General features: G+C 38.2%; 4 protein-coding genes and 1 pseudogene across 5 annotated transcripts; 2 read left to right on the forward strand and 3 right to left on the reverse strand.

The window, feature by feature from the left end:
• Nucleotides 1-63: 63 nt before the first annotated feature.
• LOC103339776 (Tetratricopeptide repeat (TPR)-like superfamily protein) lies at nt 64-1,047 on the reverse strand. Its single transcript, XM_008243123.3, has 2 exons — nt 693-1,047; nt 64-597 (listed from the first exon to the last, which is right to left on the reverse strand). The coding sequence occupies exons 1-2, from the start codon at nt 965-967 to the stop codon at nt 180-182; spliced, it is 693 nt and encodes a 230-aa protein (XP_008241345.2). The 5' UTR covers nt 968-1,047; the 3' UTR covers nt 64-179.
• A 1,931-nt stretch (nt 1,048-2,978) lies between these two features.
• Nucleotides 2,979-3,820, reverse strand: LOC103339864 (Pollen Ole e 1 allergen and extensin family protein). Its single transcript, XM_008243219.2, has 2 exons — nt 3,507-3,820; nt 2,979-3,357 (listed from the first exon to the last, which is right to left on the reverse strand). The coding sequence occupies exons 1-2, from the start codon at nt 3,688-3,690 to the stop codon at nt 3,008-3,010; spliced, it is 534 nt and encodes a 177-aa protein (XP_008241441.2). The 5' UTR covers nt 3,691-3,820; the 3' UTR covers nt 2,979-3,007.
• Nucleotides 3,821-3,964: 144 nt separating this feature from the next.
• LOC103339863 (protein PELOTA 1 pseudogene) lies at nt 3,965-4,477 on the forward strand (annotated as a pseudogene).
• Nucleotides 4,478-4,561: 84 nt separating this feature from the next.
• LOS4 (P-loop containing nucleoside triphosphate hydrolases superfamily protein) lies at nt 4,562-8,599 on the reverse strand. The gene is made up of 8 exons (XM_008243122.3): nt 8,212-8,599; nt 7,793-8,086; nt 7,287-7,514; nt 6,856-6,921; nt 5,788-6,192; nt 5,580-5,706; nt 5,183-5,268; nt 4,562-4,927 (listed from the first exon to the last, which is right to left on the reverse strand). The coding sequence occupies exons 1-8, from the start codon at nt 8,488-8,490 to the stop codon at nt 4,871-4,873; spliced, it is 1,542 nt and encodes a 513-aa protein (XP_008241344.1). The 5' UTR covers nt 8,491-8,599; the 3' UTR covers nt 4,562-4,870.
• Nucleotides 8,600-12,250: 3,651 nt separating this feature from the next.
• LOC103339774 (Eukaryotic aspartyl protease family protein) lies at nt 12,251-17,929 on the forward strand. Of its 2 annotated transcripts, none has more exons than XM_008243121.3 (10): nt 12,251-12,701; nt 13,349-13,478; nt 13,580-13,830; nt 14,345-14,572; nt 15,349-15,511; nt 15,988-16,061; nt 16,208-16,304; nt 16,418-16,481; nt 17,119-17,190; nt 17,268-17,929. In XM_008243121.3, exons 1-10 carry the CDS (start codon nt 12,460-12,462, stop codon nt 17,435-17,437), a joined length of 1,491 nt encoding a protein of 496 aa, XP_008241343.2. In that variant the 5' UTR covers nt 12,251-12,459; the 3' UTR covers nt 17,438-17,929. The 2 variants fall into 2 exon arrangements, with proteins under 2 accessions (XP_008241343.2, XP_088898849.1); XM_089042723.1 differs by lacking the exon at nt 12,251-12,701 and adding an exon at nt 12,939-13,071.
• Nucleotides 17,930-17,985: the final 56 nt, after the last annotated feature.

A 17,985-nucleotide genomic window follows, 5' to 3' on the forward strand; every position in this document is an offset into this window, starting at 1 on the left:
GTGTATAAGCATTATGTTTGTCCCTATTTGGGTTTTGATAGCTTTCAAATTTGATCAAAATAGTGCACATAATATGAATCCATACCATCAAAACAACTACTACGCACATAAAAACTTTAATCTTGTACAATATAATCGCAGTAACTCAACCCAAACCAAACAAGTGGAAGAAAACAATGCTATTCCTCCAACTCCAAGCGATCCAGCTCCTTCTCCCACTTGAGCCCTAACATTTGTCGACCAAAAGGAACCATGAGATTATACTGGAAAACCTTATTGTTGATGTGCTTGACCTGCAACTTCAAAGCCTCCGAAGTTTCAACCCATTTTGAGTGATCATTTTTATTTGCCCAAGCCTTCTTCAGAGCCAGCCTCCACTCAGATACCTGGCTCCTTATCTCCTTGTTGAGCTCGACCCACCGCGGTGCACAGCCATTTTTGGATAGAATTCTGTACAGAGTGTCCTCAGCTGGGTCTGCATGAGGGTTTCTAGTTACGTTGAGGGGCTTCCCTTTTCCTGGTAAATTCTCAAACTGCCCTTCTTCCATTGAATGCCATATTCTTTGCTCAACCACATTGATTATATCTGTTTCTGACCTGCCCAGTGCCCACCATCCCAAAATTCAAAAATTATGATCATAAATAGAAAAACCCAAAATTAGCAGACAAAAGAAAAATTGGGTTTGGTGGACCTGATGTTGTTGCGCTGACCACGAAGCTCAGGAGGGAGTTTACTGTCGTTGACGGCGTCTATAACCGACGATAGACGCTCTAGCACTGGCTTCTTCTTCTCCGCCTCGTCAGATTTACTAGACGACGATGACGATGATGATGATTGCCGTCTTGGTTGGGACCCACCATGGACGACGCTGATCACCGTTGGAGATGAATCGTACACCGTTGATCTCAGAATCAGCGACGACGACGACGAAGACGCTATTGTTCTTCGCGCGAGGCGGGCCGCCATGGCTTCAGTTCAGACCAATTCGGACCACTCTTATTCCAGCTTCTCTCCACTTCTTTGACTTTGGTAAGCTCGGGAAAAAACAAATAAAAAATAGATCACGGTACGGCGTCTAGCCGCGCGGCTATACTATTTATACAAAATAATTATAAAAAAGAACCAGTAATGCCGCGCGGCTATACTCTTTTCTGTTTTTTTTAAAAAAAAGGAAAAGTGGGAGTATAGCCGTTCGGCTATACTAAAAACTATCCCAGTATAGCCGAACGGCTATACCCATCCCTGGTACGGCCGAACGGCTACACCATCCTAGTATAGCCGGACGGCTATACTTGTTTAACAAAACACTCAGCCCCGCCGCACGGCTATCCTATTTATATTTAAAAAATACCCGAATAGCCTGCTCCCGCTTCGCCACGTGCTAAAACAGTATAGCCGTGCGGCTATACGATTTTTATTATTAAAAAATCGGAATATAGCCGCTCGGCGATACAATTTATTATAAAAAAGGACCCGCCTGGGGCCAGCCCATTTTGCCATGTGTCAAAAATAGTATAGCCGGTCGGCTATACTATTTTTTAATAAAACCGCAGTATAGCCGACCGGCTAGACGATTTTTTAAAAAAGAAGACCCGCCTGTCTCCCAGCTCTTATTTCGCCGCGTGTCAAACTAGTATAGCCGTTCGGCTATACTATTTTTAAATATGAACACCGTAGTATAGCCGCTCGTTATACTGTTTTCATTAACAACACCCCGAGTGTAGCCGGTCGGCTATACTATTTATAAATAAAAAAATAAAAAGACCCGCCTGGATGCTTTTACCCAAGTCTCAAAACGATAGCCGACGGCTATAGAAACCGTAGTATAGCCGCTCGTACTGATTTTATTAAAAAAAAAATCCACTACTGGTACTGATAATCAAATAAAATTGGAACCAATTGTTTGAAGCTTAAACAAATGTGTTCTAAAGAATCCTAAACCCTAAGCTCCATCGTAGATGACGATGGTGGTAGTGCTGCACTGTCGTTTTGGTGAAATTATTTGGTGCTGCAGCCAAACCGCGTCAACCATCCGCTCGAGAAACAATTGTATGAAATGGGAATAGCACTATTTTTCTATGTTTGGACAATCATAGCATGTCACACGTAATAATTTTTTCACGTGTGAGTCTATGATTGGCTATGAGTAGTAAAGCAGTGCTATTCCCGTTTCACCCAAAAAAAGAAAAAGGTTTTTGTATTCACTTACTCTTATAACAAATCGAGCCTCATATAGTGGGGTTTCATTCAAGTATCATGTTATGTGAACGTGATATTATTGTTTCACATAGAACATAAGTTGTTATTGATTCATGAGGATTTTTAGTTCGAGTGGATTTGAATGTTTATCCTTGCACTCGAGGTAAGTTTGAGTCACTCCATTATGATACAAACAATCAATTAGGTAATTGCTAGCTATATATGTACAATCAATTGAAAACTTCAATAACTAGCAATAATTTTTTTTTTCTTCCTATGTAGTGTTTCCCTATCAATACGTCTACACAATACGAGTATGTATGCCTGTTCTTGGCTACTGCTCACCATGCCTTGAACATCACTTATCCTTCCCGTAGAAGCAGACGCATATTTGTTCATCTAAGCAAATAGCAAGAATTTCAACTCCATGCCAAGGCATACATTTTTTCCATTGTAGAGATACCATTAAGGCCAATTACATCCATATCCCCCATGGTTGACTTCCAAACCGTCCATACCATATAGAGGGAATACATTTTGTAACCACTTGTTATTGTATAACACGATTATTATGTCAATTAGCACTTAATTATAATAATTGATGTAATAAGTACATATTGTCGAGCATTAGTTCTCGTGACATTAGCATCAATTGTGTTAAGCTAATTATATATGATAATCTTGATGAACATATTGTCTCACAAACATTTGATTCACCGAATTACAAGTTTAAACGAAAAGTTTCCAAGAAAAAAAAAGTTACAAAGAAGTAAAGAAGTTGAAAGAAAAAATATTTATTATACTTAATTAGTAGTGGCCTCCATGGCCATTATCAGAGTGATCATCAGTATCTGGTTTCTCGCACATTGGAGTGGTATAATAGAATGGATCAATTGTGTATTTGACTAAATCTCTGTACATCAAACTGGGCCTATTGAGCTTCACCCCAGTGCGTCCACCAGCAAAATTGGTCAGAACGTTACACGCGGCGTCTGGGGAAGACACCAGCCTCACCGAGCATAGCTTGGCTATGAGTTCTTTGCCGTTGATGTACTTGTTTATGATCAAGTCGAATTGGCCCTTCTCGTCCGTCAGATCGCTTCCGTAGTACACAACCCTGCTTCTCTCATCCATGCATGTCACAGACACCTTCCCACCTGCATTCATATAATTAATTCATTAATCAGTGACAACAAGTACGTACATATATTAATCACTCGTGACTTCACAACACATCAACGGATTAACAATTACTTACGCACGCATCAGCTTAGGACAACTTACGAGGAAGGATTTTGATACATACCTTTGATGGGTTTGGCACCATGAACCCATTCATTCCAACCTTGGGTGCAATCTTGGCATAGTACTTTCCCACCTACATGGATGGTTTTCATTTTGGGTTCCTCATAATTAGAAGCATCAGCCGTTTGGGTGCAACCCATTACAATCAATAATACTGCAAATATCAGCATCGCCATAGCTCTCATGTCTCTTAATTAATCTCTCTCAAATTCTCTCCCTGTCTCTAATTAAATTGAGGAGGAAGCAAATATATAGGACACATGATGGGTTTTACTTGGGTGGAAGGGCACTACTTGGGACGTGCATTCCACTTAGGATATGCAGATTGTTAAATTATGTACCAATTTTTTAAAAATATGAAGGTCATCTTTTCAATTATCTTTATAAATTATTCAAGACAACCAGCTTAATTTGAATAAAATAGAAAGTTTAATTATTCAGATTGGGAGTCCCGGAAGCATGAAGGAAGACTTTCGTCGTTTTTTGATTGGGGAGGAGCAGAGGTTGAAGTTCAAGCCTACTGTTGAGAACAACAAATCAAGGATTGTCGTTAATACGAGCAAAGGCGACAATAATAATTGTAGTAGCAGCTTGCATGAGGTTTTGAATGACAATGCGGTCATGAATTTGATCAAGGACGCCAAGGCTGCGATGGAGATCAGGGCTTACAAGGAGTTTTCGGACATGGTATTGAGCAATTTGGATCGAGCATGTTATGGTGTGAAGAGCGTGGAGATGGCACATGAGTTGATGGCCATCGAAACGCTGTTGATCATGGATGATTTGTTTAAGAGTGCAGAAATCGGGACAAGGCATAAGTATGTAGGGTTGGTGAAGTCGGTGAAAGGGGCGGGAGGGAAGGCGATTGTGTTTTCGGCAAAACATGTGACCGGAGTGGAGCTGGCCACCACCAGCATTGCCGCAATTTTGAGGTTTCCAATGCCTGATCTTGATGATGGTTTTGTAACATAAGAGCTTTCATATGATATGCAGGCTTGTTCATTTCAATCAAGAATTTTGTTATCTTATTGACAACAAAATAGTACACCAAAAATATAGCAAACAAATTGGATCAAGCTCCAAACTCACTAAATGATTATCACAAATGACTTCATACAAACATGGCCCCTAGTAACAAGAAGAATGGATAATTAAAAACAGAAAACTTGGACTCTATTTTGTTAAGCAATTGTAACATTTACAGAAACTAGACAGCGAACCCATCAAGCAATATACGTAGAGGTCCACAAATAACTTCAAATAAAAATAAAAACTCTTGGCAAGATGTGCTCTTCTGCTACAATGTCACCGAGTATTTTCTTTTCCAAAACTGGTTGTGCTAAAGCTGCGTATGACATTAAGGCCTTAGAGTAAGCCAGCTGATTTAAGAGCACCTTCAAAAGCTTCTTCAGTATTCTGAACCTGTTAACGCAGCAGCAACAAGGAGACAGCAATTAGATACAATAGTTTACAGTTATTTATCTCCTCAATAAGATATTGATAAATTTTGGAACTTATGAAGACTCAAACTCCCTAATGTATAAAATTTGAAGTTTCCAATCCTTTCCTATCAAACAATAAAAAGTTACTGAACTTTTGTTTTTAGAAGAACACGGAGGACTCAATTTTCCATGAACAAATTCAAAGTTAAAGCAGGATGAGGTGCAAGATTATTACCTCTGTTACTGGTGAGTTGAAATACTGCTCAATCTTTGACATGATCAATTCATCCCAATCATCACAAATCAAGTTAAACACAGCCCCTGCACGATTACACATGCACATCGCTCAGTCAATGTTTCCATTTCACATTAGTAACTCCAAATTTACATAGCAATGTAATATCAGCACACTACCTATTTTGTTAGATCGAGAGAGTAATATAATATACCAAAAACATAAACAGCTATTTTGTTTCCTTCTTCAATGAAACATGATCAAAGGAGATGCTGTGTGCCACATATTTCCTAATTAAACAATAGGTCTAACAACTGACAACTCCATTACGCGGAAAAGAGCCAAAATATATACGAAACAGAACACCAAAAGACAAACTTTGGAATGAGAAACTTACCCTTGCGACCAAAACGCCCTGCCCTTCCAATTCTATGCAAGTACACCTCATAATCAGGCTCTGGGTCCTGTGTCCTGGGGCCACTTGTGTATTTGATTGGGAGATCATAATTGACTACACAATTAACCTACAAAAAGGTATCATGTCAGCGTGTAAATCTTGTAAGGCATATCAGACAGAAGGAGAAAAGAATGGAGAGAAAGTGAACCTGCTGTTGGTCAAAGCCTCGAGCGAGTAGGTCAGTTGAGATAAGAACTTGGGTTAATCCATCCTTAAACTCTTTGACTATTTTGTCTCTATCTTCAACAGTGAGAGCACCTTGAATACTAGTAACCGCATAACCATCTTCAACGAGTGTTTGATGCAACATTCTTGCGCTGTTTTTTGTCCTTACGAATATAATCCTCTGCCCCAAGTTCTCTCCCAGTTCAAATATTTTGCTTTTGATGATTTCAATCTTGGTCAATTCATCAGGACAGTACACCTTGTACTGCTTTACACCCTCCAAAGATAGCTCTTCTTTCTTTACGAAGAGTTTATTACCACCGCCTTTGATCACTCTTGAAACAAAATTTGTGACTGTTTCATTAAATGTAGCAGAAAACAAAAGCACCTGACAACAAATGTGACATAAGGTAGTTAGTCAATCACTACTCCCTACAATTTTTAATATTTTAAGGAGATATTCTGAAGACAACACAATAATTTAATCACACAAACATTCCCCGTTGAAACAGCGGTCAATGTGCACACCATAACCATTCCTTTATTTCCACTACCAGCAACGTTAATTATCATTACTAAAGATGTCCAACCATAAAATTCACAGTAGTACAGAGTCTTCAAGAACAAACAGTACTGAAACAAATAAAATATGGATAAACTCTCTTATGAAAGTACCTTTGCAAACTAGCTGAACTTTAATAATTTTATCATCAAACCACTGATGAGAGTTTTATAAAGTGGAAACTGATTCAAATACTAGTCTCATTTACCCTTAAACAAAGGTGTTGCATCAATAAGATTGAATAAAGTGGGAACTAATTCCATACTAGCTTTGCTGAACCTTAAACAAAAGTGCTCTCATTAATAAGATTTTAAAAAGTAGGAACTAATTCCGATACTAGTTTCGTTGAACCTTAAACACAGGTGTTTTCAATAATAAGATATTGGGAAAAAATCATGAAATAAAATATACAGAAACTATGAATTTGACGCAATAAAATATACATTAAACGTTAGGCACAATAAAACTTAAAAAATAAATTTGACGAACCTGGCAGTGAGGGCTAAATCTCTCTATATCCTTCTTTATCCTTAACGAATCATCCTGAAAGCCATCCTGCACAAATGTATTTAGCGACTTAATACATAAAAGCATAAATCATTGCTAGCCAATCATTTGCAGTAGATTGATACACCACTTAATGCTTGAAGAGAACAGACAGCAAGGGATGCTCAAAGCACACATGCTTAACCAACTTATACCCTTAAACCACAGGTCTACTCATATCACATTACCATAATAAAATAAAAGACCCTAGATATATCGTCCATGAGGCTAATTTTGTTCTCGTTAACTGATTGAGGTGGCATTACACGCTTAGAAAACATACAATATTGTACAATCCAGAATCAAGATAAAGCAGACAAGGTAACCATGAACTTTTAAAAAATTAATCAAATCTAGTGGCATGATATGATTACCTTGGCCAACATGTAATCAGCCTCGTCAAACACAAGAATCTTCACACGGCTTACGCCCAGCTTCTTGATAGACATCCATTTCTTAATTGTACCAGGGGTTCCGATCACAATTTGTGCTGATACTGGTGCTCGAGATTGAATGGACGGAGCACTTGTCCTCTCAGCTGGGACAGCACACTCTGCTTTTATCCCCGTGTACTTCCCCATCTTCTGAAGGACCTCCATATTCTGCCACATTCACTTACCACCATCAATCCTCTAGTCTTAAAAGCTCAGCTATATTCAATTTCCAAAATAAAAATAAAAAGAGCCTTTCTTTCTTTCACTTACCACCATCAATCCTCTAGTCTAAAAAGCTCAGCTATATTCAATTTCCAAAAAAAAAAAAAAAAGCCTTTCTTTCTTTCTTTTAAGTAAATTGTATATCATTCACCCTATAATTTCTATTCAAATTAATAAAAGAACAACAATTGGAGTAACAATCTAAGAAAAGAATGAAACTTTACCTGAACGGCCAACTCTCTGGTGGGGCAGATACAGAGCGCCTGAGGAGCGTTAACATTGGGATCGACCCGGCTGAGCATCCCAAGCACGAAACAAGTGGTTTTGCCCGAACCATTGTGGGCCTGAGCAATAAGATCTTTGTAGGGAGGGGTTAAAATCATGGGTAAAGTGATTGCCTGGACTTTACTGGGCTTCTTGAACCCCATCTCTACATACAAGCCCTTCAGCACCTCCGGCGATAGATTCAGATCCTCGAAGCTACTCGCCGACGTGTACGGCGTGTCGCCGGTCGTAACCTAAATCGAATTAAATCCCCAAAACCATTAACAAAATCAACCAATAACCATAGCCCTACTGCAGTTTGAGTAAAAACCCTAATTAAAACCAAAAATTGAAAATTTCAGAGAGAGAGATATCATACGGCGCTAATATTAGAGTCTTCGGGGTCGTCGAGGAACTTGTTCTCGGTGATCTTTAATTCGGCAACGTTCACTTCCGGCTCGGAAGTAGACGTCGCGTCATTTTTCTTCTCGGGCTCCTCGGGAGGGTCGTCCTCCTCGTCGGCCCAGCGCTTTGACTCCGGTTTCGCCGGCGGTGGGGGAGCACTGGTGGCCGTATCGGACGACGAGTTGTCGTTTGGCTGCGCCGCCGTTTCGATGGTGGCGTTGGCTGTGTCGACGGAAGCGTCAGTCTCGGCCATGTCGTGCGATTCTATAGAGATAGAGAGCTTTGGATCGGTCGAGTAAGAGAGCAGTGAGAAAGTTCGAGGCTTCAGTGTGCTGCGCGAGGAGGTTTATATAAGAGTCGGGTTAGCTTAATAAAGACGCGGTAACAAAACAACGGGAATATTTTTTTTATTACTCTTTCTCCGAGCTTCAAAATTTCTACAATTAGTTACCAAATTAAAGCTGCCGCCAAACGGAAGCTAATTCCTCTTTATTTTATTTTTAAAATATCATAATTTGAAAAATCTGCATGCTAAAATTACTATAAAAATTTTGACCTTTTTCTTTTTTGGGGACTGCAGATCAGCTATATATTTATGGGCTTATCCAGAGTTTCAGCCCAAATGAACCTGGGAGCATTCTCCAGGGCCCAACCACGAAATCCATCTTCGTGAAAAAAGAAGAGAGAGCGTTACTATATACGTAAGTCACCACCCCGAGCTCCCCAGCCCAGTTTTTATATTTTCTAGTTCTATATTCGTTAAGAGTGCTGTTAAATGAATTCTAAAATTAATTTAGAGAGTCTTACTTTAGAGACGGAAATAATATTCGGGAGATTCTTATTTCAAATCCTAAACTGAAAGATAGATAACAGAATCTTACCGTGTAGATGAAATGCCAACGATTGTGCATTGGTATAAGTTGTTGATATAATCAGTTTCTGTCATGCTCTTTTAGGTCCCAGTAGTAACCGAGCAGAGAAACTAGATTCGGATGTCTGATATTTCCTAGTTTCTTTACTTCTCTTGCAAATTCTTTTCTTCCTTTTGCTATACCCTCCTTAGCAATTTCACAGCCAATACATGACCTGAGTGGAGGATAGCTTTGTACGTTTTTCCATGACAACTCCTTCCAATAGCTTTTGCAGGAGCACATGAAAGTTCTTCTAATGTGAACATCAAGGAGCCATAAAACAAATGTAAATCACCAGCCAATATATATGGAAAGTTTTGAGCACATCAAGACTCTCAAGTGGTGGTTGATTTTTAGAAGGTGATAGATATGACGATGATAAGAGAGACATAGGAGCATATTTTCCTTCCTCTTTTTTCGTATTACCCATAAAAAAGAAAAGGAACCCATAAAACTTTTGTAAGATGTTAGAATATATGTAGAGGGCAACAAGTTCAGTCCAAAACTAAGAAAATCACAAGGATTTACAAGAATCAAGTTTTGAATTGAAGGAGCTAGCAAATCTATTCCCAAACCAGCTTACGAAATTAAAGATTTTGATGCAAACCCAAAATCTAAAAAAAAATGCACGAATTCATGTAAAAAGAGAAACTTGATTTACGAAATTATTATGATTGCTACAAGCGACAAATCACATTATGTTGTCAGCAAATGTGCGAAATATGTTACCTCTATTAAGAATGTAAGTCTCACATTGGAAACTTGACTAAATAAAATACAATATATAATGAATGGTTCCACTATTAATATCATCGAGACCTTTTGTGATAAAACTCTATACCTATTGGGCTTTCTTACTCTTTGAACTGTAAGATGGAAATCCTCTTTTATTTTTATTTTGGTATGCTGCAGAATATTTTCTGTGAAAGCAAAGCATTCAACAAAGAGGGTGCAAAAAAAGAGTCAAAATGGCACTTTGTTGTCGTGTGAAATGTACAAATATAGAGGGGTAGCTGCAATAGCAAAAGTGACTTGAGCAACAAAAAGCCATCCTATTGGCAACTAACTCCCTTCCAATACCATGGCCCTTCTAAACCCCTTTTTTATATTAAAAGCTAAAGTTGCCGTCCATAAAGCACATACATTTTTTTCTATTTCAATTCAAATACAAACCTAAGCAAATCTTAAAAATGAATATACTTCCTCGTCATGCATGATGTGAGTTTAACGTGGAGGGAAGCGATTGTCATCATCACAAAAGTCCCCATCCATTTAATCTGCTTTTAACAAGAGTGGGAAGCTTCCTTCATATATACATTTGATTTGAAGATGTGTGCATGTATAAAGAAAGACTGCTCTTTTGTAGTAAATGATGTTCAACAAGAAAAGCAATCTTATTTTATTGGAATTTACATGGCTAGTTAGTCAAGATTTATTAAAGAATTTGGTTGATGGAAATTGCAAAACGTCTTGAGGATATTATGCTTTTAAGTACGCAATGTAATGATAATGAGACAGATTAAATGGCTAAGGCAGGGGATCAGGAAGAAAGACAGTCCGTGAAGAAATCTCTCTCTATTACAATTAACTAATTTTATATATTAAGAGTTTAAAAAAAAAACCTCACTCACGCGAGAAAAAACTTCCCTACCTTTATTTCATTGTCTTTGTCTCTATATTTCTCTCATACTCTAACAAGTGAAATGAGGAGAAAGATAGAGAAAATGAGACAATGAAACAGAGATAGAGAAGTATTTTTCCGTCCATACGTGCATGAATAGTTATGGTTGTTTTTAATTATGTATTTGCGTAATCAATCTTATATCGTGGATTTCACTGATACGTACATGAATAATTATGGATTCACACTATTAGACTTATATAGTGGTTTCATTCCATATTTCTACAATTTAGAATTTGGGTTTAATGAAATGACATATCAATAACATATAATTGAGGGTTTGTGTAGACGAAGAAGACTTGACAAGAACTCTCGCTTTCACCCAACCCCCTCCATCTAAAGATCCACAATTGATTTTTTTTAGGTCGCATTGGAGTTGAGCTGGCTAGAGTTGTGACTTTTTGCTCCATGTCAATTTCCACATTTGCACCCACCAACAAAAACAAAAATAAAAATAAAATATTCATAGTATTTTCGCGGGCTTTTCTTACGAAAGGGTTGCTTGTCTTTTTTCCTTTTTGACAGAATGAAAGGGTTTCTTATAGTACAAACATTTTATACTTCACCTTCCACAACTTACATATGATTAGCATGACAGCATGCACAATTCAAGATTTCAAATTCAAGAGTATAGCTTTACCTTAAAAACGAACAATCAAAAGAGGTTAAATCTCAATGCAAAAGTTAACTTTCGTTTTGGCTCAAAAATTCTTCAATACTTGATAAGTATTGTGAAGTTAATACGGGATGTGAGTGCTAATCGAACGACACTTGTATGCTCTTGTCGTAGACCAGAACTCACATGGATGATTATTATTGATCGATTGGTTGGCACTTTCATCTCGCAACTTATAATCCTACTATCTTGAATGGATGATTAAAAACTCTTGAAATTTTTAGTAATTAAAACATAATTATTATTGTGGAAAAAATGGTACTTTGTCTATGATTGTCGTCTGACGTCCTGAAGTACGGCTAACATTTCCCTTTCGCTATAATCTACACCCCAATTTTCTTTTACGATCACAATCCCACGCACACCAAGAGCGTGTGTCTGACACCCGCCAACAGTTACGACCGTACCGACTTCGGGCTCGTGGCTTTCTTCGCTGGTCGTCTAACGGTCAAAAAAAGCGTGCTGAATACGCAGCGGGCCGTACGTGGACGGACCAACGCAGTCTTGTCACCTGGAAAATCGGTCATTTCCTTTTCGCTATTTCCACCCATCTTTTTACTCCTTCAATTAAAATTTCAGATTAAACCAATTTCTCAACGTGTGACAATTACAAACACTTCTGCATGTACATAATTACCCTTACGCCTTGCACTCATTTATCCCTTCTTCTATGGCTAGTAGCCGTAATTGAAGGGTAAAATCGTCTTTGTAGCCTTTGTTAATCTCCTGGGGTGCCCAACTCATTTCTCATTAAACTGGTTCCAAAGTTCCGTTTAAGCAGCAAAGCCTCCCTCTGTCTCCCTCTGTCTCTGTCTCTGTCTCTCTCTCTCTCTCTCACTGCTTCTGACAGTCTCCCTCTCTCTCAATGCGCAAAAGCAAGAAAAACCAGCACCACCTCGATCCTCGCCACTAAATTTTCCCTCTCAGGCAACTCAAACGCACCGTTTCGAAGAAATGCGGGTCTTCAAAGCTCCGATCTTGGCCTCCGTAGCCGTGCTGCTGTCTCTCTCTGTTGTCTACTGTGGCTTGCCGGCCACCTTTCTTTCTCTAGAACGGGCCTTTCCGCCGAGTCACCGAGTCCAACTCGACCACCTCCGAGCTCGGGACCGAGTCAGGCACGCCCGGCTCTTGCAAAACGTGGCGGGCGGCGTTGTCGACTTCTCAGTCGAAGGCACCTCCGATCCCTACGTCGTCGGGTAATTTTATCATCTGGGTTATCTTTAATGTTCTTGTATGAAGCTTTTAATATGTTTGTGTTAATGGGTTTGTCTCAAATTGGTATATATTCTTGTGTGAGTTGAGTTTTCTTCTGGTTCTTTGTTAATGCTTTTTAATTGGGTAAGCGTTTGTGTACACGGGTGTTTATTTATTTTGTCCTGTTTCCTTTTCTAGCTCCGTTTGGTTGCTGAGAAAGTGGAAAAAGGAAAGAAAAACAGAAACAAAAAGAAAAAGGCTTGAGTCTTGTTAATTCTTGCTGTTTCGGTTCCTTTACAAATGAGTTCTTGTTCCGTACTTTCTTAGCGACCAAACGGAGACCCGGTGCTTGATGATTGATGGGTTTTTAGAGTACGGAATTTGAAGAAATATATAATTTGTTTTAAATAATTTATGTTAAAAACGTTGACTAAGTTTGGCTTTTTGCTGTTTGCTTCTGGGTGTTGTTTTCAATCAGGGTCGATGGATCTTTTGTGTTTGTATCTTTTTCTTGTTTCTATTCAGTTCTCTTCTGTTTTTTTTTCTCTAATTAAGATAGAGCATCATGGGCACCTTTCTGGTCCAGTGTTGTATATCAAGTTAATGACTTTTGTTCATCTTCGATTCTTCTATATTGGTTTTTATCCAGGCTTTATTTTACCAAAGTGAAATTGGGTTCTCCGCCAAAAGAATTCAATGTTCAGATTGATACTGGAAGTGACATCTTGTGGATTACCTGCAATTCCTGCAGTGATTGCCCCCAGTCTAGCGGACTCGGAGTAAACTTCTGCTTCTTTTTCTTGCTTTGTGTCATTCTCATAATCTTGCTGAGTAAAGAGACAATTCTAAGCTTAACAATCTAATGTTCCATGTTTTACAGATTGAGCTCAATTTATATGATTCTGCCAGCTCGTCAACTGCAGGGCTGATCCCCTGTTCAGACCCAATGTGCACCTCCTCATTTCAAACTTCATCAACTGAATGCTCTCCTCAGAGTAATCAGTGCAGTTATACTTTTCAATATGGAGATGGAAGTGGGACAACTGGTTATTACGTATCAGATGCGCTATATTTTGACATGATTTTGGGGCAGTCTTATATTGCTAACTCTTCAGCATTCGTTGTTTTCGGGTGAGCTGTTTTAACTTGTACTGAGATGATGTGTGGATAAAAATGTGGAATGGAAACCAACCATTGACGAAAATAGGAGAAAAGCGTGAAAGAGGGAAAAAGAAAAAAAATAGTAACTATCTATGAAGATTGTTTTATTTTTCTCAGTAAATAAAATAAAAATTGTTGTTTATGGGAGTATATAGCTTATCCATAGTTACTATAAATTTTGAAATGGCATGGTTGACAGGCCTCACCATTTAGCAGTAATAGTGACTATGCTCCTTTAATAACGATAAGTATGTCATGTGCCAGAACAACAATAATTAATTATGCAGAATTTCTCTGATTATAAGAGTGGTGTGTGTTTTTTAATAACCTGTTGCATAATCATAAAACTTTTCTGACTAAACAAGAGTAATGACACGTCTTATATCATCATAACTTTTTAAATTTGCCTTCAGATGCCTACATTAATGTTCATGTTGTTTCGTTGATTGAAGCTTATTTCCTTGGCTGATCGTGTTGGAAACAGGTGTAGTACCTATCAGTCTGGGGATTTGACTAAGACAGATAAAGCTGTGGATGGGATATTTGGGTTCGGGCAAGGGGCTCTGTCTGTTATATCACAGTTGTCATCTCGAGGGGTAACTCCCAAAGTGTTCTCTCATTGTTTGAAGGGAGATGGCAATGGAGGGGGTATACTTGTTCTTGGTGAGATTTTGGAGCCAAATATTGTTTATAGTCCCCTTGTCCCGTCACAGTATGTCTCTATCCCGTTGGATTTTCTCTTATTTATTTCTGGTTGTAATCTTTACTCTGAAACTCTGAATTTTATGAAGTGGGAAGTTTAAAGATATAAGTATAACCCAGTTTAGGTTATTTTCGTGCCTTTGTGTTGCTATATCTGTACGCACAATTTATTTGGCCACTGATGGACCTTGAATATGAAATTAATTTATACACTAAGGGTTGGATGTTCTAACTTAACATTGAGTCATGTCACTTTTGGCTTTTTAAACTTGTAGTTCTTAGCTATTTGATATTAGCATGGAGATTATTTTTGAGTCTGCATGGTTGGAATAAGAGGGTTACTATCAGTCCACCAACAAGGAATATAAGGATTACTACTGCAGCTCAATTTCTGTTGTGAAAAATGTCTTAAGTCATTCCTATTCTGCTCAGACTTGATAGGGTTCATCTTCATTCATCCCCATCTATAATGCTTTGTTTTCTACTTAGATGATGTATTATTGTTTCACTGATTCGGGCCAGTTTGGGGACTCATCAGGCAGATTGCCCGTTTGGTGTGGGTTGGGGGGAAGGGGGATGCCAACTACACCAGTTTTTACTTCAGATATTTTCTTTTAATTGTAAAAATTGAATTACTTATGTGCAACCTTATTTTCTAGATTTCATGTCACTACATGTTTACTTTTGCTGTAATGTAATGTTCACTATTAATTGAAAATTTTCATGAGTTTCTATTTTTTTTAATTATTCAGCTAATGCAACTGAGTCCTAATTTACTATTTTCAGGCAGCATTATAATTTAAATCTGCATAGCATTGCTGTCAATGGGCAAATATTGCCAATTGATCCAGCAGCCTTCACCACATCAAGCAGCCGAGGAACTATTGTTGACTCAGGAACAACTTTAACATACCTTGTTGAAGAAGCTTACGATCCTTTTGTTAGTGCTGTAAGTTTATTCACTTGGTTTGGTTTGATGATTCACTTAATTATATTCATCTTTAGCATTGGGATGAAATAGGTCATTTTGGTAGTGGGTTATTCATCATTAACCTTATGTCTGGGTTTATGATGAAATTTCATGGACAGAAGCTCCATTATTAAGGCACAAAATTAAACTCACTTCCCATTGTGACTTCCTTTTCTGTCTTCTCCATTCATTTCATCTCTCATTCTAGTTTCTGTCTGGGGCCAACTTGACTTTGATGTTGTTGTGCAATATCTGCTCCTTCCTTTCTATTTGAGTTCAGACTTCCTTTTAGTGAATATATAGCATGGGAGCAATCAGCATTGGGAGGAACATAACGGTTGTTGTGACTGGGAGGAACATAACGGTTGTTGTGTTTGGTCTGAACAAGAGTATTTTATTATTAAAATAAGATATCTTCTCCTTATTAAAAGCTGATTTTGTGTTTGGATGTGTAGATAACTTCAGCTGTTTCACAATCTGTGACTCCCATCATTTCAAAAGGAAACCAGTGTTATCTTGTTTCCACCAGGTTGGTTCTATCTCTGAATATTTGTTAAGTTCCCTCTGCAGAAAAGCTATGGAGGGTGGGCATAATAGTGGCATGTTTATCTCTCTTTTTTATTATATATAAAATATAAAAACCTGAATGACATTTAGGTTGATTTTATGTTTCAGTTTGGCTGAGGTATTTCCTCCAGTTAGTCTAAACTTTGCTGCTGGTGCATCAATGGTGTTGAAACCCGAAGAATACCTCATGCGTACTGGTTCTAGTGTAAGTTGTTCCTCCGTCTCCCTCTGTAAAAGTTCTTATTTAAAGTCATTGCATTAGACATGATTTTTGCAAATTGTATGGCATAAGTGTAATGAGTCATTCTATTGTTACAGGAAGGTGCTGCTGTGTGGTGCATTGGTTTTCAGAAGGTTCAGGGAGGGGTGACAATTTTAGGAGGTTAGACCCTGAATTTAGTCTGGTTATTAAATTTTTAAGGTCAAAAGTTCACTGATATTGGTTGGAGGAAGGAGCAGTTTCCTCGGAGTCTCAATCAAGTCATATATGCATCTGCAGTCCATAATGAGTGTTCTTTTAATCCATTGAATTTGATTTATAAAACTTCATACAATAAGACTTTTTGATGAATAACTCAGTTTTAGAGGCATGTTTAAAAAAGCAGAGCAAGGATTCAGGCTGTGCCTTTAGGTCTGACTCTGAGTGCATAAGAAGAAAAGGAAAAAGGAAGGGGTTTGAGCTCACCAATAAATTTAAGTGCAATGCTCGCATGACATACTGTGCATATCTCCAGTGTTCAAAATGTCTAAAGAATCTGTCATGTACTCTAGCATTCAACTTCCTTCCCTACTCAAACAGAAATGTGTTGGCTTTTCTTGAATCCTCTTTAATTTTTCCCATTGCATTTATTTTTTTTAGAAGCTTATTTATGCTGGGGTTTATGCTAAGTAATGTATTTTCTGGTCTACCTGGCGGTGCACAATGCAATGTCTTCTGAGCACTTTGCAGTTATTTTTGTACAGTTTAATTTACTGATATATGTGCCATCTTATGACCTTTTTTGTTTCTTCACTTGCAGATCTTGTTCTAAAAGATAAGATATTCGTGTATGATTTAGCTCATCAACGGATTGGATGGGCTAACTATGATTGTAAGTTCAATTATGAGTCCATATTTTAAAGTTCCCCTCAGCACCTATGTCATATTTTGAAAATTTCTCTTTTTCAGGCTCATTGTCTGTAAATGTCTCTGTAACTTCTAGCAAAGACGAGTATGTCAACGCGGGACAGCTGAGTGAGAGCAGCTCATCAGGAGACATGCTATTCAAGCTGCTAACAACAGGAATTGTGGTTTTCTTGATGCACATATTGGCGTTTGTGGAGTTCCATTTTCTGTAATTTAAACCTCAGATTTTGATTCTCTTTTCAAAGTGTATTGGATCGGCTGATCTTTATTAATAGTGATCAGTGGGCCTTCTGCTGTTATGTGTATTGCCAAGCGCCAGGGGTCACAACAATGTATATCATCAGTATGATGTGCTTCTGATTTGTTTGAATGGGGGGAACCATCTTTCTTCTGACTTGAAGGTTTGCTGTCAGGTTCGCCATCCCCAAACGGTAAAATTTTCTTTGTACCATCAACTTGTGGCCGGTGGAAGCACAGCAAGCATTGTAGCTAATGCAGCTTGATGTAGCTAGGCATATAGAAATTCTGTATGTTGTCCGAGTCAAATGTCATTTTTGTTTACTATTTTTACTTGATCATTCCAAGCTGTTCAATTTGTACATAGCTGAAACAAAAAAGGGTTTCAGAGTTTCTTCTTCTTCTTGTTGTCACATGTTTTGTTCTCACAGAGATTAAGAAGACAGTTGAATGTTGTTGGGTGCAAATGTTGGAGACAACTCATAAGTATTTTGGGCATTTGTGTGAGTGTTGTAGTTTTGAT

This window comes from Prunus mume, linkage group LG8, assembly GCF_029339155.1.
Source record: "Prunus mume cultivar Tortuosa linkage group LG8, ASM2933915v1, whole genome shotgun sequence".
Classification (NCBI taxonomy): Eukaryota; Viridiplantae; Streptophyta; class Magnoliopsida; order Rosales; family Rosaceae; genus Prunus; species Prunus mume.